General features: G+C 41.0%; 1 protein-coding gene across 5 annotated transcripts; it reads left to right on the forward strand.

The window, feature by feature from the left end:
* Positions 1–375: 375 nt before the first annotated feature.
* RBX1 (ring-box 1) lies at positions 376–17787 on the forward strand (the record flags this gene model as incomplete). Of its 5 annotated transcripts, none has more annotated exons than XM_081310762.1 (5): positions 376–508; positions 2397–2475; positions 9457–9527; positions 12739–12824; positions 17599–17787. In XM_081310762.1, exons 1-5 carry the CDS (start codon positions 431–433, stop codon positions 17609–17611), a joined length of 327 nt encoding a protein of 108 aa, XP_081166888.1. In that variant the 5' UTR covers positions 376–430. The 5 variants fall into 5 exon arrangements, with proteins under 5 accessions (XP_081166888.1, XP_081166891.1, XP_081166889.1 ...); XM_081310761.1 differs by lacking the exon at positions 376–508 and adding an exon at positions 800–937; XM_081310765.1 differs by lacking the exon at positions 9457–9527.
* Between the last annotated feature and the right edge of the window lie 8424 nt (positions 17788–26211).

Raw genomic sequence — 26211 nt, forward strand, 5'->3', positions numbered from 1 at the left:
GGGCGTACGGAAGGCGAGTCGGGCCCATCTTGCCCTTTCCACCGATTGGGCCTCACGAGCAGCACGGCTGGTCCCGGCTCCCGGCCGAGGCCGAAGAAACAGGCGCCGCCCCAGCCGAGAGTACGGCCGCGAGCTTCCCAAGGGAGGACGACTAGCGCGGGTCCGACCGAACGTTTCCACCCAGCTAGCTCACGTCTCCCAGCTCCGCCCGGCCCCGCCCCGGCCACTCAGGCCACCGCCTCCTCCCCAGCCGACGTGAGGGGGGATCCCGCGCCAGCGCCTTTAAGGGGCGTGACCACGTGCCCCGCCCCGTCGCGCGAAAGTGAGGGGAGGGGTATGGGAGGAGGTGCCCAAGCGGGGGGGGAGGGGGAACGCGGCGTGCGCCGCTGCGCAGGCGCAGTGGCCGGGCGAAGGACCGTGTGTTTCCAAAATGGCGGCAGCGATGGATGTGGATACCCCGAGCGGCACCAACAGCGGCGCGGGCAAGAAGCGCTTTGAAGTGAAAAAGGTTGGGTCTCGCCAGTGCCTTCCTCAGGGAAGCTAGAGAGGCGCGGATCTGGCTGGCAGGCCCGGGGATAACCGAGGCGCGAAGGAAAAGGCTTCATTTCAGGGCGTTCCTGGGACCGGGTCCCATGAAAGGAAGCCGGGGGGCGGGCCTTAGAGTTGATCGGCAGGACGGCGGCCCACTGTTCTGTATAGTGTTGGTTTCGCTGGGAGGCGGAGGGGCCAATCACGGAGGTGCTTATTGAGATGCGCGGGGTTGCGAGCTGGCTGCGGGAGCCAAGCGCCTGAGCTGTCACTGGAGAGGCTGAGGGTGGGGGAAGGGCAGGGTGGGGTGGGTGGAATGGGGAGCCGGGGCGACTGCGGCGGGTGGAGGATGGGGCAGTGCAGCGAAAGCCTGGAAGCTGAGATACCACGCACTGGAGGAGCCCACCCGGTGATCCCCCTGCCCCGCCCCTTCTTGGAGCTTGGGGTTTCTCTGACTCTAAGGAACCCCGACTTGGTTCTCGCCGAAGGGAGGCCTCCATTAGCTCCCTCTCCGGCCCTTGCCCCACCGAGTTAAAAGCTTGGCTTTTCTGAGACGTCTGCCGGGTGTTACAGAGTCGCCCCAGTCCTGTGGTTCTCAGGCATGTTCAGCCAGATCCCCTTCTAACAGCAACAACAAAAAAAATTTAAATCGTGGTGGTAATTGGTCAATGGAAAATGCGAGCCCGTTTCTTGTGGCATTTAAGGAGGGTTGAGTACTAGTCGCAAGTAACCTGGTAAGAGTGGGAAAGGAAAAATGTGGAATGTGTCTTTTTGCATGAGATCCCCTTTTAGTATATTGCCAAGAGTTTGGGAGAAAAGTGTCGATTCCCGCCTAAGGTGAAGTCAATAAATCTGTCAAAATGAAGATCCTGAAGGAGGGAAGATATATTCGTGTAGCATCTAGCTAAGCACAAGACAATATCTCCTCTCCACCCCACCTCACCCCCCACCCCCGGCATTTGGGTTTTTTAATTTTTTTTTATCTTTTTCTTTTTGGCATCTCATTGTGGTCACTGCAGCCAGCAGCCATATTGAAGAATAATAGAAGTAGGGTTTTTCTTCTGAGTTGAAGCTATGGTGTGAAAAATGCTGAAGAAGTTTCTAGACCATAAGAGTTGGGTTTGAAAGAGATGGAGGTTTGGGAAGTGGCACCAAATTAGTAGAGAAAGGGGAGTTTGGGAGTATATATAATCGCAGAGGCGAGAGAGTTGTACTATTTAAATACATTTTTGATAAACTCTTACTGGAATTAACTAAAAAGGCTGAACTTCCAAAAGCTAAGGACATCGTTTATTTGATAAGAACTAGACAAAATCTAGTAAATTCTACCAATTGTTAATAAGTAATCTCCTAAGATTTAAGTGATGACCTTGTTCTGTGTATTGACACTGGGTAACTGGTTATCCAGCTTATCCCACGATTACCCACTTATGATCCAATCATCATCTTAGTTCATTGTGTTCTGAGCTTTCACTCCCTGCTCATACTTCCAAAGCTGCCTTGAACTGTCAGTGTTTGTGCAGATTTTGAGCTTCTGTAACTGCCAGGGAAGCCTGTACAGTAATTTAAGTTTGTTCTCATTAAACTTAATTTGCTTACATTGATGCAGCCAAATTATTTTAAACTGTAGGGAAAATTAAAACAATACTCTTTAATTTCTATGTTCATATGCTCAATCTATTAAAGAATGGGAAAGCATATAGGTAGCCTACTGTTGTCCTCTGATATAATAAAAGAAGAGTAATATCCAAAAATGCCTTTGTTTTGTGGTCCCTGTTCCTATGATTTCAGCTGCAGCATGAAATCCTAAGGAGCATGTGTGTTACATTACAAGGAGAGTGCATTGTTCCCCCTTTTTCTCTTTGCAGTGGAATGCAGTAGCCCTCTGGGCCTGGGATATTGTGGTTGATAACTGTGCCATCTGCAGGAACCACATTATGGATCTTTGTAAGTAATTGGAGAAGGATGGGAGGAAGTTGAGACGGTTACAGAGATTGTGGCTATCCTGATGTGACCAATTTTCTTTTTCACAAGGAGATATAAACCATAAAGCACTTGGGGTTTCTGCATCTAGTCTATTGGTGTGATCAAAATAAAGTAGTTTTTCATGACATCCTAGATGCATACCCAGCTCTCAGAATAAGTTACTGAATCTGAAGATGCCAAGGACACATTTAGAATGAATTGTGGACACAGAGGCACTGTGTTTCTTCCTATATATTGCCCATCTTTTACTCAAATGTGGATGGAAGAAAATAAACTTTAAGCTAAAATATTCTGAGCTAGTTTTTGTTGGACTATATTTATAGTTGGCCCTTCTTCAGGTTCTGTGTTTACAGGTTCAAACAACCACAGATTGCAAGTGTGTTATTTTAAATATTGCATCTGACTGGGTGTATCGGCATGCACCTGTAGTCCCAACTACTCAATCTGCCAAGGCGGATGGATGACTTGAGCCCAGGAGTATGAGGCTCAAACCCAGTGCCTCACCTGTGAGGCAATTGCTCTACCACTGAGCCACATCCCCAGCCCAGAAACTGCATTTCTTACAAACATATACAAATCTTTTCCTTGTTATTATTTCCTAAGCAATACATTATGACAACCATTTACATAGTATTTAATTCTGTTAGGTTATAAGTAATCTAGAGTACTTAAAGTTTGTGGGAGGATTGCAGAGATTGGATGCAAATACTACACCATTTTATATAAGGGACTTGCACATCCTCATATTTTGATATCTATAGGATTGGTTGGGGCAGGGCAGTCCTGCAACCAATTCACCTCACATACTCAGTGACAATTGTATGAAGAAAGGTCTAGCCAGGGATGGTGGTGCATGCCTGTGATCCCAGTGACTCAGGAAGCTGAGGCAGGAGGACTGCAGTGAGGCCAGACTCAACTTAGTGAGACCCTGTCTCAAAAAAATAAAAAGGACTAGGGTATAGCTTAGAGGTAGAGCACTTGCCTAGAGTGTAGGTGATCCTGGGGTCAGTCTCCAGTACTACAAAAAAAGAAGTCCAAGGAGTAAGGATTTTTAGTGTTATATCCAAATATAGTAAAAATTTCATCATTGCCAACATCTAACTAGATAATTAATTGAGGTAAAGAAATTTCATTTAAATCTCCACATATTTTGTTTTACAAATAAGTCAACACTTAGATCTGATTATAGTTGTTGATAGACTGTAGTGATGGGGCAAGAATGCTGGGCATGGTGTTGCATGCCTGTAATCCCAGTAACTCGGGAGGCTAAGGAAGAAAGATTTTGAGTTCAAAACCAACCTCAGCAACTTAATGAAGCCCTAAGAAACTCAGTGAGACCCTGTCTCTAAATAAAATATTAAAAAGGGCTGGGGATGTGGTTCAGTGGTTAGGTGTTTCTGGGTTCAATCCCTAGTACCAAAAAAAAAAAAAGGAAGAATAATACTGGTCATATGAGAAACAATTGATGTTACTTTTTCTTCTGGGTACTAAAATGGTTTCTTATTGAGATCAGAAATAGGGCAAAGAAACTTTAAGCTTATAGAATTAGAATTATAGGCACTTTTTTTTTTTTTTAAATCACTCTTATACTTTTCCAGCTTCATCTCGACCCACTTCCTGCTCACCAGTAATTTCTTGGGTCCTCTTTCCATTCCTGAAGTGCTGCACTTTTTTTTTTCTTTTTCTGGTACTGGGGATAACCCAGAGGTGCTTAACTGGTGAGCCACCTCCCCAGCCTACTTTTTTTATTTTGAGCAGGATCTTGCTGAATTGCTGAGGCTGGCTTTGAACTTGGGATCCTCCTGCCTCAGCCTCCTGAGCTGAAATTACAGTCATGCACCACTGTGCCTGGCTGCCATTCATTTTTTTCCTTAATTTTTTTTTTTTTTTTTTTTTTTTTTTTTTTGTTTAAGTTGTAGTTGGACTCAACTTAAACAAAAATCTTTATTTTATTTATTTATTTATTTGTATGTATGTGGCGCTGAGGATCAAACCCAGCCTCTCACATGCTAGGTGAGCGCTCTGTTACTGAGCCACAACCCCAGCCCTGCCATGCCTTTTTTTAGGACCCTTAATATTTCTTACTCCTTCTGCCTGAAACATTCTGCACCTCTTCTCCCTGCTACTGTCTGACACAGCAGAATCGAGTGTTAGCCACAAATATGAGCACGATCAGAATTTTAAATATTTTTGTTACCCACATTAATAACAAACAGGTAAGATTGATTTTAATATTGTATCTTATTTAACCTGTAATAAACAATATTTTCAACCTGTATTCAGTGTTTAAAAATATGATACAGGACTGGGTAATGCATCCTTTTTTTTTTTAAATATATTTTTGATTGTAGGTGAACACAATACCTTTATTTGATTTATTTATTTTTATGTGGTGCTGAGGATCGACCCAGTGCCTCACATGTCCCAGGTGAGCGCTCTACCGCTAAACCACAACCCCAGCCCTGGTTAATGCATTCTTTACATTTTTTTGTACTATGTCTTAGTGATTTAGTGTGTATTTTATACTTAACAGCACATCTCAATTCAGACTAGCCACATTTCAGTTGTTCAAAAGCCATATGTAGCTAATGCTTACATTATTGGACCATGTAAGACTATAACCCATAGTTGATTTTTGGATTTTACCTTGAACTAACTTTCATTTTGCTTGGTAAGGGTACTGGATATTGAACCCAGTGGTACTCTACCACTAAGCTACATCTCCGGTCCCCAGTCATTTATATTTTGAGACAAGGTCTTGCTAAATTGCCAGATCTTGCTTTGAATTTGTAATTCTGCCTCCTCCAGTGAAGTTGCTGGGTTTACAGGCATGTGTGTGCCACTGTGCCTGACCTCAAAGATATTTTAGATATTTTCCTAACCATACTTACATAAAGCATACAGGCTGTGGCAGTTCAATTAAACAATCCCAAGATGTCCTGTAGCTTGCTTTCATATTAATGATTTAATTAGGTATTCTCTATCATGTCCATGTTATGTAGTATTGTATATCTAGCATGGTGTCCGGTACCTAGTAAGTTCTCACTAAATGTTTGCTAGGTAAATTACAAAATCAAAATGGCAGAATGTTTTGATCATTGCAGCTTAGAAGCAAGCATGAATTGAATATTTTGTATTAGCAATCATGGCATGTGCCAGTAGTTGACTTCTCTTGGCTGCTTTGAGTTTTTTTTTTTTTTTTTTTTTTAGAGAGAGATTCTTATTTATTTATTTTTTAGTTCTCAGCGGACACAACATCTTTGTTTGTATGTGGTGCTGAGGATCGAACCCGGGCCGCACGCATGCCAGGCAAGCACGCTCCCGCTTGAGCCACGTCCCCAGCCCCTTGGCTGCTTTGAGTTTTGACCCCGTTTTCCTTTTCACACTGCAGTCAAAGCATATCAGCCACAACCATTGTGTTTAATGTAGATGGAAGGAACCCATCACAGAAAAAAACATGGTTTTAAATGTGTTTGGGTGGGGTTTTTGATTATGGGCTTGCCAGTTTCTATGCCTTGCATTTTCACGTTGCACCCAGAGAAATTTTACTTTCTTGGGATTCTCATCTGAAAATAGTTAATGATTTTATATAGATTTTTACCCCCAACCTTAATATTTAAGTCATTGTGTACCTCTCTGGATGCAAGAGAACACACTTCTTGGGAAGACCATGAAAGATAAATACCATCTAAATGTTATCTTTTCTTAAAACTTGAATGCTTGTGGTATCATTGTAGACTCTCAGGTACCTGTTTTGTCTCATATTTTAAATGCCCAGTGAAGTAGAATATTGAATTCTTCATAACAAAATATAATGAATGTATTTTCACTTTAAATCATGTCCTTTTTCATTTGAATGAATATATCCTGGCATTTTGCCAGGCACTAGGTCAAAATAATAACTGAGATCACGTCTTTACTCTTAAGAAATGTACCCCTTTAATACTGACACTGAAGGGAATTCTGGTGCTACAACTTTAAATAATTATTGGATTTATGATTTTTATAAAAAGACTTTTTGTTAAAGATGAAAACAAGTTCGGGGACTGAACCCAGGACCTTACATTCTATCGTAGAGCTATAGTCACAGCCTGGAAAACAGAACTTTTAATTTAGCAATGGCCATTTTCCAATAAATCTGCTCTGGCATTAAAAGAATAATTATATACATAACTGTAAATAAATAAAGAAATATTGTGGCTGTACCCCAGTCAGACTCTCCTACAAAATATTCTTGGTCTGAAGACTTATTGAGTCTGCATTGCTACTACAAGCATTCCTATAGCTTTGAATTTATTTTACATTGTCCCATATCTTGGTTGTTTTAAATAGTTGCTGAAATACATACTCTGCAAGTTGTTATTTTCTCCATTATCTGTGAATCTTTCTTTTTGTAAATATTTTCATTTGTTCCTTTTAGTTATACATGTCAGTAGGATGTACAGTGAATCTTATTCCAAGTTAAGAGGGTACCTTCATCTTGAACCCAACCTTTTCCTATAAGACCGAGCCATCTTTGTAAAACTGAATCTATCATTGGAGGTGTGAAATCTGTCCACTCTTGAAAAGAAGCTCATTGCTTCCTTAGCAGTTCTTTGGTGGTACCATTCTTGTATCAGAGTTTAAAAGTTCCCAGCCTTTATAAATCACATAAAATAAGTTCTGCCTTATCAGAGCTGTATGCAGTTGTTTGTCTGCTCTGTGTTGACAGTGAACAGTTCCTGCCCCTGTTTATAAACTAACTTGACTCAGCCCTGGTCTTCTCTCTCTTGCACCAAAAATCTGAAAACAATTTTTTATTTGTTTCTGGTGGTGCCAGGGATTGATCTCCAGAGGGTTCTACCTCTGAACTACATCCCCTGCCCTTTTTTTTTTTTTTTTCCTATTTTAAGACAAGAGTCTTGCTAAGTTGCCACAGGCTGGCCTCAAACTTGTGATCCACCTACCTTAGCCTCTTAAGTTGTTGGAATTATGGGCAGGCACAGTGTGCCTAACTCAAAATGCCTTTTGATAAATGTTATAAAAAATAAGTATTTAGAGTATTTGAAGGAAAAGAAAATGACTCAGTGTGGGGGGTTAGAAGAAGCTTCAGTCAAGAAGTAGGGATTTAAACTGGAGCCTGAAGGATAGAGAGCGACAGAGGAGGCAGAGGAGGGAACAGGCTGTATCACGTAGGGGGCTTGAGGAATTCCTGAGGTGACTGGTGTCATGGCCACAGCCAGATAGTCTTAAAACTTATGTAGATGATTGTACCTTGATACCGTTTGGTTTTTACTGTGAATTTTACTTTGCTAGTTTCACAATATGTAGTCCTCATGTTATAGGATCCAAATTGACATCAGATTTTATTCTCTCTCCTTTTAAATATCATAGTGTATTCACAGCTCCAATAAATTTTTTTGTGTGTGAATTTAAAAATATGGAATGCTTCACAAATTCACTGTCATTCTTGCATAGAGGCTATGCTGTTATTCTCCATATCATTCCAACTTTAATATATGTGCTGCTGAAGCAAGCATGCCCCAATAAGTTGTTTTTTTTTCTTTTCTTTTTAATATTTATTCTTAAGTTTTAGGTGGACACAATATCTTTATTTTACATATATGTGGTGCTAAGGATCGAATCCAGTGCCTTGTGCATGCTAGGCGAGCGCTCTACCACTGAGCCACAACCCCAGCCTTCTTTTTTTTTTTTTTTAATTGCATTATAGTTATTTGTATTATAGGGATTTGTTGTTACATAGAAATAAATGCACACAATATAACAATATCATTTGGTCAGTATCACTCCTCAGTGCTTCCTCCCTACTTCCCCTCCTTCCCCAATAAATTCTTGAATTTACTTCACAGACCCTAGAGTCTCTCTACTCTTTTCAGATGACAAACCAAGTTATTCTGTAGTGTGAATCTGAATGGCAAAAGCAAGTTCTGTGATTTCAGATCCTTTGCTTTTTGTAATTTTGAAGAATGGTGGGGGGAGCCTTTATTACATGATATCTCTTCCCCTAGGTACCCATTAACATTTCAATATTATTTTTTTACAGTTTTGCCATTTTCTCTATGACACTTTGAAGTAATTATACCCTATTAAATAGTTATAGTCTTCCCTAAAGCTTTTTATTCTTCAGAAGGAAAACTCCTTTTGGTTATCATCTTCAGAAAAAGCTAATTCTATATTAACAAACCTTATTCTTTGAATATTTATCCCCAGTAGAGCTTTACTCATCAGTTCTCAATCTCAGATTTTTATCCTCTTTAAATTCTCTTCTTTTCCTTCTTTATAAAATCAATATTTGCGTACATTTGTAGCTACTTGTGTGACTTCCTAGACAAAATTGCCTCACAGGCAGCTAGTATCACACAGTGGTGGGCCTCAAATCTAACTATCAGCTTTAACAAGTTTGCTTGATAATGTTTTGAATAATTTTGAGTTGATCCTTGTACACAAAAGTGCACAAGGACCTCTTCACCCCTCCACCTTTTACTTTGCTTCTGCCCAGTTCACAGGTTCCTTCCTGATCCCTTTAGGGATTGGAGTGTTACCCATCTAGGACTTTGGGCTGTAAGGCATAGGTGCTGTAAGGACCCAAGGGGAAGCATTTTGCAGGAATAGGGAAAAGACACCAGCCCTGAGAATAACAAGAGTCATGAGGTGACTTAACTAAATTTACCAAATTAGGAGGAATCATTCACATTTTAGCAATTCAGGTTATGCTCAGATTTTAAACACATTTTTCCTATTTGTTAACACATTTTTTAAGCAAGAATTAAGAAATCTTGCTGCTAAACTCATTTCTGTTTTCCATGTTCTTCGTCCTTTTTCACATTTATTTAAAAAAAAAAACAATTATGGCTAATTAACCACTTGAGGATTGCTTGGCTGCTCCAGGCTGAAAGGTTGCTGCTCTCAGGTCCAATGATGCTATTGCTTTTGTTCCCACAGGCATAGAGTGTCAAGCTAACCAGGCATCTGCTACTTCCGAAGAGTGTACCGTTGCATGGGGAGTCTGTAACGTAAGGAAACGTCTTTACCTATCAGCATGGCTTGTAAACATATTGCCACTTTTCCTGCTTTGCCAGTCTTGAAAATAACTAGGAAAAAAATGACTAGCCAACCTTTCTCCCAAAAGGTATACAAATAGTACAAAAGATTTTAAATCCTCATACTGTTCACCTGTAACAGGATAAACATAATTAGTTATTGCAAAGAAATACTAGTTTGTCTTAATTATGAAATACACCTAGTTTTGTTTGCAGTATTGTGAGGGTTTGTCTTTGGGAGACAAAGACTATTGCCTGGTCTTGGGAATGGTCTGTTTACCTTCTGAACAGACCCTTTTTTTTAAGGTCAAGTGTCTGTGGAACTAAGATCGGTGGATAAATTGAGTTTTTAAGTGTGTGTGTATGTATGTGTGTGTGTGTGTGTGTGTGTGTTTTAAATGTAACTGTACTCAGGGTTTTTTTTTAAATATGGCTCATCAAGAAGAAATAAAAGAACTAGATGTGGTGGCACACACCTGTAATTTCAGTGACTTGGGAGGCTAAGGGAGGAGAATCATGAGTTTGAGGCTAGCCTCAGCAATTTATCAAGACCGTGCTCAAAATAAAAATTTTTATAAAAAGGACTGAGAATGTGATTCAGTTGTTACGCACCCCTGGGTTCAATCCCTAGTGCCCAAAAAGAAAATAGAAAGGAATTTTAAAACAGAAAAAGAAAAGAAAAATATGGCTCATGCCAGAAATGTTTTGTGTAGCATGGCTGAACTAAGTGTGTGGCCTTCAGGGTGTGACAGCTGTGAAGGTAACAAACATCAAATGTGTTCTTTCTAGCAAATGTTAAAAATTCATCCTTAGAACCATACAGTCCTAATCACAGTAGTTGAAACTGTCCTGTCCAGGCCTCCTATGCCAAGGGGACAAAGGACCCACAACTCCAGCATGACACAAGGAGTCACAGATTGTGGAGTCAGACTACCAATCCCTGTCTTTGTCTTATTTACTAAGTGACTTGAAGCCAAGGTATTTAACATCTCTACTCCTGGTTCCCTCATGTAAAATGGGGCGGATAGCAGGCAACATAGAACTGTAATCAGGATTAAGTGGTTTAATGTTAAAAAGTATTTCGAACTTTGGGCACATAGTCAGCATAAACATGTGTTAAAAAATCTAAATAAATAGAAATTTGGAGTTTAGTGGTCACGTGGTAGCTCCTAGTGCTTTTGTGTGGGTTTGAAATGCCTTCTCTACCCATGCCTGTGGTGCACTTTCTTCAATCTATGTCAGGACCCTTTGGCCAGTTTCACAGTGGTTAGTATTGGCCAAAGGATGACTTTCATCGTTTGTGGAGGTAAAGAAAATATATTGGGCTCTTTGCTCTCTGTAACATTCAGGCATATATTAAGAATCATGTTCCTTTGTGTGGAATGAAAAGGGGTGGATTTCCTCTCAAGTTTTGTTAAGGAAAGGGTCTCTTAGAGATCCTGCCATAAAGGAGAACTAGCATAGGGTGTAGAAGCCAGTCTTGAGTGCTGATTCTGAATCTTCTACAGACCAGCTCCATGAATTAGGCAAGTCACTTAACTTGACTGGGTTTCAGTTTCCTGTCTGTAAAGTTAAGATAATAATATCTGTCATGCCTGCTTGCCAGAGTTGCTGTGAGGCTCAAATGAGGTAATATATGTCAATATCTGTAAACTGTGGAGTACTGTCAAGAATCCTCTGTGGATTGTACCTTGTTTGCTAAATACACCCATTAGTACGTCTTAGATTACTAACGGGAAGAAAGTTGGGACCAAAAAATGCTCAGGGATGTTGTCACCTGCCCTGAAGTCTCATTTGCAGCCCCTACTTGCCCTTGAGCACTTGATGTCATCTCATGGGCTTGGGTAAAGGATCCTGTACTTTGGCAGAGTGCTTAGGGAAAGTGGGAGATGGAGGTGGGTATCTTGCATGTGCTTGCATGAGCCTTTTCCCAGCACCTGGGGTTGAGAAAAATGTCTCCACTTTCTGCCTCTTGGAGAATCTGCCTGTTTCCTTTTTCACATTGAGTTGTATGAGAATCTGCAGGAGTGGGATCTTCCAGAAGGCTGTCATTCTGTAAAAATAGAACAACGAGAATCCACAGTGTGCTAGCTATGGAGCCCATTCTTAATTACTGAATTAGAGTTTTGTTGCCAAAAGATAATTCACAAGACAATAATCTATATTCTAAGTTTCTTAGGTTCCATGACTATTCTGGGAGACATCAGATTTCGAAGCTGTTATTAAACCAAGCCTACAAAAGCTTTGGTGGTTTTGTTGGGGTGTCTCTGTATTCCTCTCCTGTGCCCCACTGCAGCCCAGCAATTACAGATTAAATGAGGAGGAACCCTTGCTGCTCCTCTTGATGTTCTCATATGAATGAGGCAGGAGGAAGAAAAGTGTCCATTGCAGTTTTAACTAGCATCTGCATGTCATCAACTCACACCAAAAGGCTACACACAGATTCTCCTTTCCCAAATTGAAGCCAATTCCTAGCTCCTATCCATTACCAGTGTTCTTGGGACACTTGCCTTTATACTTTCTGTCTTAGTCATGAAAATAGCCTGTTGATGCCCTTTGAGCTGCTTGTATACAGTTTGTCCTTCAGAGTACTTTTTTTAAACCGCAATTTTCCTTTTTACAACAAAAATCCTCATTAAAGCCTTATTGAGTGCCGAGCTCTTGTAATATCAGTATTAAAGTTCCTTTGATTAGAGTTGAGTTGGGTTTGGGGAGGTGCCTGTTTTAGTCCTGGGTGGGTAGCAGTGGCAGTGCACTCCCTATAGATGGAGAGGAGTAGGCTTTACTCCCTGATCCTCATTCTTCAAGGGTGAGAGGAGACTGGTGACTGGTGACCAAGATTGGGGAAGTTGGAAATCTGTGTGTGCTCAGGTCATTTCTCAAGGAAAGTAGAAGCATCCCCTAATACGTTCCATATTCCTTAAAGGGGAGAGAGCTCACTGCTAGAATATAATCTGTGCTCCCTAAATAATTTCTTCAGTAATAATGGCATTTCTAAGAAATGTTTTTGTTGGAAATATCCTTGTACAAGGATATGATCCTTTCTGGAACTTTTGCCCATCGTTTTCTGCTCTTGTTCTCCAACCCATGGTATGTATTGCTGCACTGTCTAGTGAGAGGTGTTGTCAGTAGATGGTGAAGCTTGCACAGAGTTATTTTTAATAAAATACATTTTTTCTTTCAGCATGCTTTTCACTTCCACTGCATCTCTCGCTGGCTCAAAACACGGCAGGTGTGCCCATTGGACAACAGAGAGTGGGAATTCCAAAAGTAGGTATCTCTGGCCGTTAGCATCATTATAAACCTGGGCTTTATAGTTAGGCCTACTTTCTGACTCACCTCAGGCTGGAAGACGGTGGAGACATGGAACATGGCTTGTTTTTTTAAACTAACTTTTAGTTAACTAAGCAAGAACTCGCCTATGTGGAAAATGCACAGAGGATTAGCCAACATTAAAAGTCTGCAACCTGGGGTTTCTCCACCTTCTAGTGTCTGTGACAGTAACTCAGGAGGCCGAGGCAGGAAGGAAGACTGCAAGTTTGAGGACAGCCTGGGTAACTTAGTGAGACCCTGTCTGTCTCAAAAAATAATAAAATAATAATAATAATACAGTAGGTAATATGGGAATATGCAAGCTTTTATTTATTTGTTTGTTTATTGGTACCAGGGATTGAATCCAGGGGCACTTTACCACTGAGCAACATTGCCAGCCCTTTTTTATTTTTTGAGACAGGGTCTCACTAGATTGCTTACTTTAGGTTCAAAAGCCATCCCTAGCAACTTATAAAGTCCTCCTTCCTCAGCCTCCCAAGTCACTGTACCCAGCTGAATTTCTAAAATCACATTCCTATTGGTTTAGCTTATATGATTAATTCTAGTAAAGCTTTTGTGGCTATCTTGCTTTTTTTTTTTTAATATTTAGAGGTGCTTTTTTAATATTTTTGGGATTTAACCTAGGACCTCAAAAAAGCTAGACAAATGCAAGACAGGGTCTTGCTCAGTTGCCCATATTGAACTGCTTCAGCCTCCTGAGTAGCTGGCATTATAGGCATGCAACACTATGCCCAGCCCTTTGATTAAATTTGTATTTTATAAATAAAGCATGGCATGGTAAACTTTTAATAATTCAAGTGATTGAAAGGATAGTCAACAAAAATGAATCTCCCACCACATACCTTATGAGTAACCACCATCAACAGCTGCTTAGGGGCCGGAGATGTGGCTCAAGCGGTAGCGTGCTCACCCGGCATGGGTGCGGCCCAGGTTCAATCCTCAGCACCACATACAAACAAAAATGTTGTGTCCGCCGAAAACTAAAAAAAATAAATAAATATTAAAATTCTCTTTCTCTCTCTCTCTCTCTCTCTCTCTCTCTCTCTCTCTCTTTAAAAAAACCAAAACAGCTGCTTAGTAGCTTTTTCTATCTCCGTACATGTAGTTACATATATATAGGTATTTCTTTTTCTTAACATAAATTTAACCCTCCTATTCAGTGATTCACTATTTTTTTTTCATTTTTTATATTTTGAAGATATTTATAACAAATTGCCTTCTTTCTTTATGTAGATGTGCCATCATTTTTTAAAATCAGTCACTGCTGATTGACATTTGGGTTTCCAGTTTTCACTGTTAAAAGCAATGTGTAGGGATGAACATCATTATACATGAATCTCCTTTGGCATGTCCAGGTATATATGTAGCAGTAATTCCTAAAGAGAAATTTCTGGGTGAGGAATATGTAAATTTTTACTTTTGATAAATAGTGTCAGTTTTTCCTTTCCCAAGAATAGGTACTCATTTATACTCCCTCCTGACAGTGAAGCAGAATGTCACATTCTTGGTTTCCTGCCAGTGCTCTATTATCAAACTTTTCCATCTTAGCCACTCTTGACAGGTGAAAATTAGGATTTAACTTATATTTTTAAAAATTTTCAACATGGGGGCTGGGATTGTGGCTCAGCAGTAGAGTGCTCGCCTAGCACATGCGAGGCCCTGGGTTCAATACTCAGCACAATATAAAAATAAATAAGTAAATAAAGGTATTGTGGCCAACTACAATAACTATTTATTTATTTATTTATTTATTTATTTATTTATTTATTTTTTTAGTGTTTCAAACAGTTTTTTGAACTGCCTGGGAGAGGGTGTATGTGTATGTATTTATGTATCTTGCCCGTTGTTTATCTGTCGAATTATTGGTCATTTTCATTGTCATTTATTTATGGAAAGGGGAATTTCATGTAAATAAGAGTTCTTTGGCCAGGCATGGTGGCACACGCCTATAATCCCAGGCTTGGGAGGCAGAGACAGGAGGATGGCGAGTTCAAACCCAGCCTCAGCAACTGCGAGGCAATAAGAACTCATTGAAACCCTATCTCTAAATAAAAATACAAAACAGGGCTAGGGATATGGCTCAGTGGTTGAGTGCCCCTGAGTTCACTCCCCAGGACTAAAGGAAAAAAAAAAAGTTCTTTATGGCACTGGAAATTGAACCCAGGGATGCTTTACTATTGAGCTACATTCCCAGCCCTTTTTATTTTATTTTGAGACAGGGTGTAAGTTGCTCAGTCTGGCCTCATACTTACCATCCTTCTGCCTCAGCTTCCCAAGTAAATGGGATTACAGACATGTACTGTTGTGCCTCGTTGCTAAAAATAAGTCATAAATAAGATATTATTCAGGGGCTGGAGATGTGGCTCAAGTGGTAGCATGCTCGCCTAGCATGCGTGAGGCACTGGGTTCGATTCTCAGCACCACATAAAAATAAAAAAATAAAGATATTGTGTCCACCTAAAAATAAAAAATAAATAAATAAATAAGGTGTTATTCAATTTTAAAAACAGAAATATTGGGTTATTTAGTTCATAAAATGTTTGGGAATTGTTTATTAGTATAGTTGTTTTGCTTTTAGATTCAATAGTTTTTATTATTTATTTATTTATTTATTTTTATGTGGTGCTGAGGATCAAACCCAGTGTCTCACACATGCCAGATGACACACACTACCACTGAACCACAACCCCAGCCCCAGATTCAATAATTAAATATATATAGTTATAGTTATAGATAGACAGCATGCCTTTATTTTATTTACATATTTTTTTATGGTGCTAAGGATCGAACCCAGTGCCTCACACATGCTAGGCAAGCATTCTGCCACTGAGCTTCAGCCCCAGCCCTCAATAATTTATTTTGGTAAAGAACATGAGAAGTATCAAATGCTTGGTCGTTTTTTGAGAAACTTACCAAATATTCACTGTCTACCTCAGACTATATGCAAAGTAACGTAAATACAAGTAGTGTAAGACACAAAAATGTCTGTGACAGTAATACATGACCAGGTGGAAGAACTTTTCTAAGTTTTCAAGGGACTTTGTAATTGGCTCTGCCTTAGAGCAGACCCAAGGCTCCATTTTAGACAGGGTTTGTGCTACCCATTATATGAACCTAGGGCGGCTAGCCAAGAATTAAGGAATGTGGGCTGGGGTTGTGGCTCAGGGGTAGAGCACTTCCCATCATATGAGGCACTGGGTTTGATCCTCAGCACCACGTTAAAAAATAAAGTTATTAAAAAAAAAAAAAAGAAGAAGAAGAAGAATTAAGGAACGTGATGAATTGCTTGGGCTGGGTTTCGACACTGCCATTTTACCTAACTGGTAATTTTCCCAGGTGTTGGTTATCAGTTCATTGGGAAAACAGATTCAAGTGGAACAAATTCTTCCTTTTTCTTTTTGGTGGAAGCGGGGAGCGGGTACTGGGGATGAACCCAGGAGCCTTTTTTCACTGATCCCTGCTGTGTTGGTTCTTTTGAGGCAGTTTGTCTCTGGTTAAAATTATTTGTCATATGGATAGAACAAGGGTACTAGAACTTAGGATCTCAGCTTCCATCATCCAGGACTGTCAGATTTCTTTCTTTCTTTCTTTCTTTCTTTCTTTCTTTCTTTCTTTCTTTCTTTCTTTCTTTCTTTTTTTTAGAAGAGAGAGAGAGTGAATTTTTAATATTTATTTTTCAGTTTTCAGCTGACACAACATCTTTGTATGTGGTGCTGAGGATCGAACCCGGGCCGCATGCACGCACGCCAGGCAAGCGCACTACCGCTTGAACCACATCCCCAGCCCCTCAGATTTCTTTTAAGTTCTTCTCATAAGCAGTCCACTTGAATATCATCTTAAACTGCCTTTTTTTTTTTTTTTATCAAATTCCTCTCAGGTTTCAGTGAATGTTGATGGGCTGTAGAAACAATCTAGAAGTATAACTTTATTTTATTTATTTACTTTTTATGTGGTGCTGAGGATTGAACCTAGTGTCTCACCCGTGCTAGGCAAGCATTCTACCACTGAGCTACAGCCCCAGCTCCCCAGTACCATTTAAAAAAAAAAAAAAATGAGAAAGATAATAATGAAGGATCTTGTGTTTCAGAAATGTATATGTAGAAAAAAATTTCCTGGCCTTGTTTATTTTATAATCTTGTTAGGGTCAAATTTGGGCTTCTGGGGAAATTTGAACCCCCCTGAAATTCATGCCTTGTTTCCCCACAGTTCTCTTTGTGTAGTGCTAAGTGGAATCAGAGGTATAATTAGAGCTGATGATAGATTTTGAAATTGAAGTCTGTTCAGTTGCTATCCTCATTATTTGCTTTACCAAACTTCCTGAACACTAGAATTGAGGTGAAAATAGGCTGCCATGGCCAGGGGAGACGGGCAGCTCTCAAACCATTTCTGAGCCACTGATGAGGGTGAACAGATGGAGTTCCCTTTCACAGCCACCAGCAGCAGCTTTTCCTTCTCACCTCCCTAATACTGCCCAGCATCTGCTGATAACGGGCAGCTGTGGTACCTCAGGAACGCTGTCACCAGGAGGGTTGTAGGGGAGAAGCTATGAAGGATGAGCAGAGGTCAGCTTCATTGCTTGGTCTTGGAGCACAGTTGTGGACACTTCTTTCCGAAGTTCTAACTGTGAGGCTTTCACTCATATGTTTAAAGAGGTTTTATAGTCTTAGGAAATTACCATGAGATTAAAGAAGTGATTTACTTTGTCTTTCAGGTATGGACACTAGAAAAAGAATTCTTCCATCAAGCTTAACTGTTTTTGTTGTTCATTTAGTGACTTGCCCTCCTGTTACTTAATTATAAAATAGATAGAACTGTGTCTTTTCTCCTTTGTCTTTTCAGTTTGCTTCCTGCAACCATATTGTATTGTATGTCAAATAAAGTCCAGTTGAATTCTAGAATGGATGCTGTCTCTTGTGTGTGTGAAAAAAATGGACATAAGCGAAAGTTCCCCTCTACCCAAACTAGAAAGCACTTTACTGTGAAGTATTTGTTCATAGTGCTAGAGCAGAGACGCCCTAGAGTGCATCACTTGATCACAAGGAATCTGGCCTAGCAAGGGGCAGTGTGGATCACTGTCACCCGAAGACTGGTCAGCTCTGTGTTCCTCCTGTGTGACAGCAGTGGCAGCTGAATAAGGGAAGAACATGGGACTTGCAGTCATCGAACTCTACTGGGTCTGGCTCCATAGCTTGTTCCTGTTGGCAATCTCGGGCGAGTGATTCTGCTCTGAGTTTTCCTCTAATGTGGGCTTCTAAGGACTAAATGACATCATGTGGGCATAGTAAGAGGCCTTGTATGATGTAAAACTACTGTACAAATGTTAACTCTGATTGTATGTAATGTTACTTTCTCTTAGCTCGGAAAAGTAAGCTTTAAAAGTTTGTAATGTATAAACTTTACTAATAGAAATTTTGAACTCAAGTTAAAAACTTGTCAGACTTTAATTGAGGCTCAGTAGTAAGGTGCTTGCCTAGCATATGTAAGGCCCTAATCCAATCTTCAGCTAAAAATGTTTGTTCAGATACAGTGGCATGCACCTATAATGCCAGCTACTTGGGAAGCAGAGACAGGAGGATTACTTGAGCCCAGGTGTTCAAGCCCACCCTGGGCAACAGAACAAGAACTTATCTTTAAAACATTCTGAGGCTAGGTGTGTAGCTCAGTGATATGGAGAGGGTCCTGGGTTCCATCCCAGGCACTATAAAAGAGAAAAACTGATGTCATTTTATATTGAATTAACCAGAGTTCAGGTTTCCTTCATCACCACCCCTTTGCAATTTATTCAAATGTCTTGGTTATGGAAGGATTTGCCTGTTCTAATACTAAGTAAATGGCTATATAGACTTCAAGTGAGAAGTAGTGGAGTTTGTTGCAGTGGTTTTTGTATGGCCTGAGGGTTCCCGGCAGTTTCTGAATCCCTTTCAGGGGTTTATGAGGTTCTCTCTCCACCTGCAAGTTCAGCTGAAACCACTTTTTCTTTATTTACTTCAACCAAAGCAATGTATCGAGTGACCAAGCCAACTTGAGTATCCAATTGTCTTCTATTAAGTCAGACATAAATGAGATTGGTAAAAATGTGAAACAGTGCTTGCTACTCACTACTCTCTTTTTGTTTTGTTTTAAAAATGGTTTTAATAAAAGTATTTATGTTAATATGTGATGTTTCTGTACTTTTTAAATTATTTTTTAAATTCCTCCATTTTGCCAGGTGTGGTAGCACACTCAGTAATACAAGAGGCTTAGGTAGGAGGATCACAAATCTTCGAGACCAGCCTGAGCAACTTGGTGAGAACCCTGTCTCAAAATAAGAGCCAAAAGAGGGCTGGGGATGTAGCTCAGTGGTTGAGTTCAATCTGAATTTGATCTGCAGTACCACACACAAAAAAAACCACCACTTAGTGGGTGCTGGGGAATATTTCAGTGGTAAAGTGCTTGCCTAGCATGTGTGAGGTCCTGGGTTCCATTCCTAGCATCAAAAAACAGACAAAACTCTTTGGAGTTTTCAATTTTTAGGATCATAAAAGGGGTTCTGAGACTAGAAATTATAAGAACCTCTAGCTTAATATTTAAGAACTTCAGCCAGGTGCCATAGCACACACAGTTCTAATCCCAGTGATTTAGGAGGCTGAGATAGGAGTATTGCAAGTTCAAGGCTAGCCTCAGCAACTTAGTGAAACCCTGTCTCAAAAAAAAGGGGGGGTGTTAAAGTGCCCCTGGTTTAAATCCCCAGTACCAAAAAATAATTAAGAATTTCAATGTCTAATGTGAATCAAACCTGTCTTTCCCACTTAACTGCCACATTGTTCCTGGTGACATTGGAAACACCTGCCACTGCGGCTATCATTTTTTGGGCCACCACCCTCTACAGAAATCCCTTCCTTCCTTTAAGCTCTTTCCAGTGGGCATTCAAACTGCATAAATACTTTCTTAACAAATGCTTTACTTTTCACAATGGGTGACATCTGGAGAGTTCTGCTTGGGTGTTCATCAGGATTCTTGGTTGCAGATTACAGAAGTCCAGCTTCTGCTTAGGCAAAAGGGAAATTTCTTAGAGGGCAGGTGGGTTATGTAATGCAGTAGAAGAAAGGACCTGAGATACAGCTGAATCTAAGGGAATCAGGGAATCCACATGGCTGGGATTCTCACTTCTGCTCCAGCAGAGATGAGCTTCATACACAACAGGAAATCTCTAGATGCTGCCACTTCCTCTGTCACCTCCCACAGGAGAGAAGCTAACTGCAAGTTCTGATTCCAAAAATCCCTGTGGGACAGGTGCCCATTCCTGATCTAATTGGTAGGTTCATACAGAAATATAGCGACTGCCTCATAGTTGGAACAGAAGGTAACAGTTCTCAGAAGAACCAGAATGGTGTGGGGCAGACAAAACAAGAAGCGTCTATTAAACCCTGGTAAGAAAATTTCTTGCATTGAGCCAAAATGTCTGCTCCTAACTTATATATCCAGTTATTCTTATGTTGCCTCCTGAAACTTGTGAACATAAATCTTCCTTCCCTGGGCAAGCCCTTCAAATATTTGAGGACAGTTAACATGTCACTTTCCCGACTCCCAGTCTTCTCCAAGCTGAAGCATCTGAGTCCTTCAACAAGTCCTCACATGCTGTGATTTCTGACCTTTTATCATTTTTGTTGTCCTTCCTTAAATGTCCTCCAGTTGGCCAGTGCCCTCTGAAGATGCTGTGTGGTGGAGGAGGGTGGAGGTTACTACCTCTTCAGACCAAATGCTGCCCTTCCACAGGGGATCTAGAGACCACTCTCAAACTTTCAGTGAGCAAGAATGTCAAGTTAGGAATTTTTAAGAGGTATATTCTAACTGGTGCAGTGGCACACACCTGTAATCCTAGCAGCTCTGGTGGCCGAGACAGGAGGATCCTAAATTCAAAGCAGCCTCAGCAATTTAGTAAAACCCTGTCTCAAAATAAAATATCAAGTGGGCCAGGGATGTGTCTCAGTGTTAAGCGCCTCTGAGTTAAATCCCTGGTACCGGGGAAAAAAAAAAAAAAAAGAGGCACATTCTGAGTTGATCTGGGATAGACCTGAGACCTGAGAAGGTACATTCTACATTCCTGTTCTCTACTCAGAGGATGCTCCTTCTGCTGACCTGTGAACTACACCGCACTAATCATTATGATAGGATTTAGTTGCAGCCAAATAAATCTCCATGTCGTTTATCTCTATGAAATTTCCTCTTGCCAGCTGCAGACTTTATGACTTAAATTTAGTTTGTTAAGTTCTTTGAATCTTGATCTAAACATCATTACTGGAGTTATTTACTGAGCACCTACTGTGTGCTATGCCACAGAAACAGAGAGCTGAGTTAGACAAAGTGTCTGCTCTTGAGTAGGCCAAGTCTAGCAGCAGGGACTGCTAAGATGATAAATGAATGGAAAATGGAAGTTAATTCTACAGAGGTTGATGCGACCCCAACTGAGCTTGATCATGAAGCCCTGTCTTCTTGGTTTTCCTTCTGACAGTTGTCCCTGTGGAACTCTTCTCCCATCTCCTGAAGATACTGCTCTCTGGTCAGAGGTTATACTCCACCTGGGAGATCCCATCCTCCCCCATAGTCACAGGGCATCCTGGACCTTCAGATGGGCTCCTAAGAGCTGATCTTAGGAAATCCCCTGTTAGTATCCTTATGTTGATAGCTTGAGATTGGCCAGAGTGAGTGCATTTACACCATGGAAGTCAGAAAACACTAGCCGAACACAGTGGCACCTGCCTGTGATCCCAGCAACTCAAGAGGCTGAGGTGGGAGGATCACAAGTTCGAGGTCAGCTGGGCAACTTAGTGAGACTCTGTCTCGAAATAAAAAATAAAAAGGGTCAGGATGTAGCTCAGTGGTAAAGTACCCTGGGTTCAATCCGCAGTACCACCAAAAAAAAATTAAAAAGAAAACAAAAGGGGGGCTAGGGATGTGGCTCAAGTGGTTTCGCGCTCGCCTGGCATGCGTGCGGCCCGGGTTCAATCCTCAGCACCACATACAAAACAAAGATGTTGTGTCCGCCAATAACTAAAAATTAAATATTAAAATTCTCTCTCTCTCTCTCTCTCTCTCTCTCTCTTAAAAAAAAAAAAAAGAAAGAAAAGAAAACAGAAGTGTGCAAACCAGACCTTTTCCTGGAGAGCCTGTTAGGCTACCCCTGTGAGTTACCATGTGTAGGAAATTGGCATCCAAATGCATGTGTGGCCTATCAACAGCCAGAGTCTCTCAGACACTTCCAACAGAGCACGTCCAAAAATGACCCATCATGTTCCCAAAACTCACCTTTCCCAGATTACCTAACAGGGTTAGTGGCATTGCCATTTATCTAATTCCTGAAACCAAAAGGGACTCAGGAAGCATTTCTGGATACTCTCCTTTCCTTTGCGTCTAATGAGTCATTGTTTTCTCTTTCTGTTCTGCCATGTACTCTCGCTTTGGCACCTCCTTTCTCAATGCTGCCCACTTTGTTTCCTCCAAAATGACTGCAGTTTCCTCTGACTGGTTACACTGTCATTAGACTCCTGGTTACAACCCAATATGAATCTTTTTCTTTCTTTTTCTTTTTTTTTTGGTGTGAGAGATTAAAACCAGGGGTGTTTAACTACTGAACAACACCCCCAGTCTTTTTTTTTTTTTTTTTTTTTTTCATTTTAAGAGAGGGTCTTACTAAGCTGCTGAGAGCCTTGTTAATTTGCTGAGGCCAACCTCAAACTTTTGATCCTCCTGCCTCAGCCTCCCAACTCCCTTGGATCACAGGCGAGCACCACCACGCCCAGTTCCAATATAAATCTTTTTTTTTTTTTTTAAAGAAAGAGTGAGAGAGAGTGAGAAAGAGGGAGAGAGAGAGAGAACTTTAATATTTATTTTAGTTTTGAGCGGACACAACATCTTTGTCTGTATGTGGTGCTGAGGATCGAACCCGGGCCGCACGCATGCCAGGCGAGCGCGATACCGCTTGAGCCACATCCCCAGCCCCCAATATAAATCTTAATCTGATTTGATGCCCCTTACGATCGGCTGGGAAACTCCCCACCTTAATGACAGCAGAATTCATTTCCCCTTTTGTAACTAATCCTCCCTAATTTCCAACTTCCTTGTAGCCAGAGCAATGTAGGAAACTCCACCTCTGTTTATCAGAGACAGTCACCTGCAGCATTCAAGGCCAATAGCAAGTGATAAAATGGGTTGTGACATTCAGTCTATTACCTATTGATTCTCTCTAGAGAACTCTGATTCATACATACCCCTTATCTCCTTCCTATGTAGACCAATTTTCAACCAACTACTAGAGTATCTTTTGGTGAGCCACTTGCCCCAGGGAACTCACAGTTAGCAATCTCCTGTGACCTGCAGCTGCCCCTCAGCTCACTGTTCTGCTGATCCATGTGCCACCTCCCTTGCCTCCCTGGCCTAAAGCTACACTTAGCTCCAACTAGACTGATCCTTCCCTCTGTGCTCCTTCCAAGAATATCTTTTGATCCATGTACTTTGAACTCCCTCACCCCGCTCCTCTGCGGTACTCCAACCCCCAAATGAAGACTGAGAACCTGCCTCCCTTTGAGGGGCTTCATCACCAAAACTTCCTCTTTTCTCTGAAATTTTCAAAATCTCCCCCAGTGTGAGGGTGTATTTCCTCAGAACCCAGGCTCTGAGGAAATCTGGAAACTTGGTTCCTTTCACCAAAGCATCTCTTTGTTTTGTTTTGTTGTTTTTAATATTTTTTTTTAGTTATTGATGAACCTTTATTTGATTTATTTGTTTATATGCGGTGCTGAGGATCAAACCCAGTGCCTCACGCATCCAGGCAAGCGGCCTACCACTGAGCCACAAACCCAGCCCAGCATCTCTTTTCTTCCACTTTACTATATCATAAAGAACCTCAGAAAAGCAACTCTTCAAACTAATTCTGTCTACATTTGGATTCTGAAACAAGAAACTATCCATTACATAAGAGGGACCTATCATATCTTATACTTGCAGACTTTAATTGAAATTTTTTCAGGTGCCTTAATAATTAATTTTCTAGCCAGACTTAATGGTGCAAGCCTATAATTCCAAGCCTATAATAACTTGCGAGGCCGAGGTAGGAGGATTGCAAGTTCAAAGCCTGCCTCAACAAATTAGTAAGGCTCTAAATAAAATATTTAAAAAGTCTGGGGATGTAACTTAGTGGTTAAATGCCCAGCACCAAAAAATAGGATAAAAAATAAAGTGGAGCCAGTCATAATGACGCATGCCCATAACTCTAGTTACCCAGGAAATTCTTTTAATATTTTACAAAAAATTAAAAAGTACTCATTGGAAGAGTGCTTGCCTAGCACATGCAAGGCCTTGGGTAAAGTCCCTGTACTGCAAATAATAATAAAAATGGAGCTGAAAAATTCCTATCCCCTAATGAAGGCAGAGTCATGGTGATACCATAGTGAAATGCTTTGCTGGCATGTTGGTGACAATGCTGGTACGAAGTATTGTTTATCTTTCATACAGCATTTTTATTGTAACTTTCCCATGTTTAGATATATTTAAATATGTAAATATGTGATCATCATGTTACAATTGCCCATATTCAGTATTCATTTGAATGTAGTATTGAATGGACTGCTGTGTTCTCTACTGTTGCTGTACTCAGTGCTCCACAATGCTGCACAGATTTGTGGTCTAGGAGCCAGAGGCTGCTCTGTACAGCCCAGGTGAGAAGGAGGCAATTCTGTGTAGGTTTGTGTAAGTTCACTCCATGATGTTTGCCCAGCTTCAGAAGTGCCAGACAATGCATTTCTTAATGCTTAGCATCAGTTAAGCCTCAAGTGACTGTATTTTTCCTGATCCTTGTAACAGTTGTGGGTCACTTTGGAACCATGTGTGTGTTATCTTTTATATATGGGTCCAAGAGCTTGGTCGTTTATTCTATTTTATTGTTATTATTGTCATGATTTATTGTTCATTGACTGTCAGTGCTATTCCTAGATGGGAATTTCACTCTCTACATAACCTTCACAAAATAGAGGTTGGTCTTGTTATTTTCCCCATGTTACAAGTTAGGAAACTGAGACTCAGAGTGCTTAGGTGACCTCAGTTCCCCCTAGAGGAAAGGGCAGAAGCAGGATTTGAATCAACGTTTGCCTCCGTCCAAAGCTGGTATCCAAATCCCTAGGCCCAAGGTTGACACCCCACACCCTTGCCCCTCCAGGCCTAGGACATTCTAGGCATTAACCAGCCACATCCCCAGCCCTTTTTATATTTTATTTACAGACAGTATCTTGCTAAGTTGCTTAGGGCCTTGCTAATTTACTGCAGCTGGCTTTGAACTTGTGATCCTCCTGCTTCAATCTCCCAAACCCCTGGGATTACAGGCACGCACCCCGCACCTACCTCTCCCCATCCCTTAGTCTCCCTGAAGAGTCCTGCTCACCGCGCCCTCCACCACCCCTAAGTCTATACCCCAGAGTCTACAATCTTCTTATTTTAAGCTGTCACCAGTCTTTTTTTTTTTCAGCTTCTTTTTTTCTTGAAAGACATGAAGTTTTATAAGCAAGGAGTAAAGATGCCACCCATTGTTGTTCTTTGCTTGTTTGCTTTGTTTTGTGTTTTAGGATATCAGTTCTTAATATACTGAAGGTCAAGGTTGAGTGTCCAAGTCAATAATAATAAGTCTCTTCATTAAATTGGGGGCTGGGGAAGCAGCCAGATTTCTGATTAATAAGGAAGCCTGACATTTGTATAGCCCGGAACTATTTACAAAGGACTTTCCTGCCATTATCTCATTTGATCCCCACACCATCCACCTAAGGGGCAGCATGCTGGGGAAACCAGGCAGCCTGGGAAGTAGATGGACCTAGGTCCAAGTTCCAGCCCTGCCGCAGAAGAGCTGTGTGACCCTGGACTGATCACTTCCTCTGAATCTCACATTTATTTTATTTTTCAGGGCTAAGCATTGAACCCAGGGCCTCATGCATACTAGGCAAGTGCTCTGCCACTGAGCGAAATCCCCAGCCCTCCCCTATTTATTTATTTATTTATTTGTGCTAGGGATTGAACCCAGGGCCTTCCGCATGAGAGGCAAGCACTCTACCAACTGAGCTATACATCCAGCCCTATTTTTTATTTTAAATTATTATTCAATTAACTTGTGCCGCAGTCTGGCTGGGCACAAAATCACGAGCCACTCACAGCTTTGTAGATTCAAACAGCAATTCTTTATTCCCAAACCTACACCGGCCCTCTACAAACACGTTCTGGGGAAAAATACACGTTCTGGGCAAAATCCACATACTCCACCAGGCTCTAATCAGCAGGATACGCCCTATTCCCTGCAGGGTACACC

The sequence above is a fragment of the Spermophilus citellus genome, assembly GCF_964194105.1.
Source record: "Spermophilus citellus genome assembly, chromosome: 10".
NCBI lineage: Eukaryota > Metazoa > Chordata > Mammalia > Rodentia > Sciuridae > Spermophilus > Spermophilus citellus.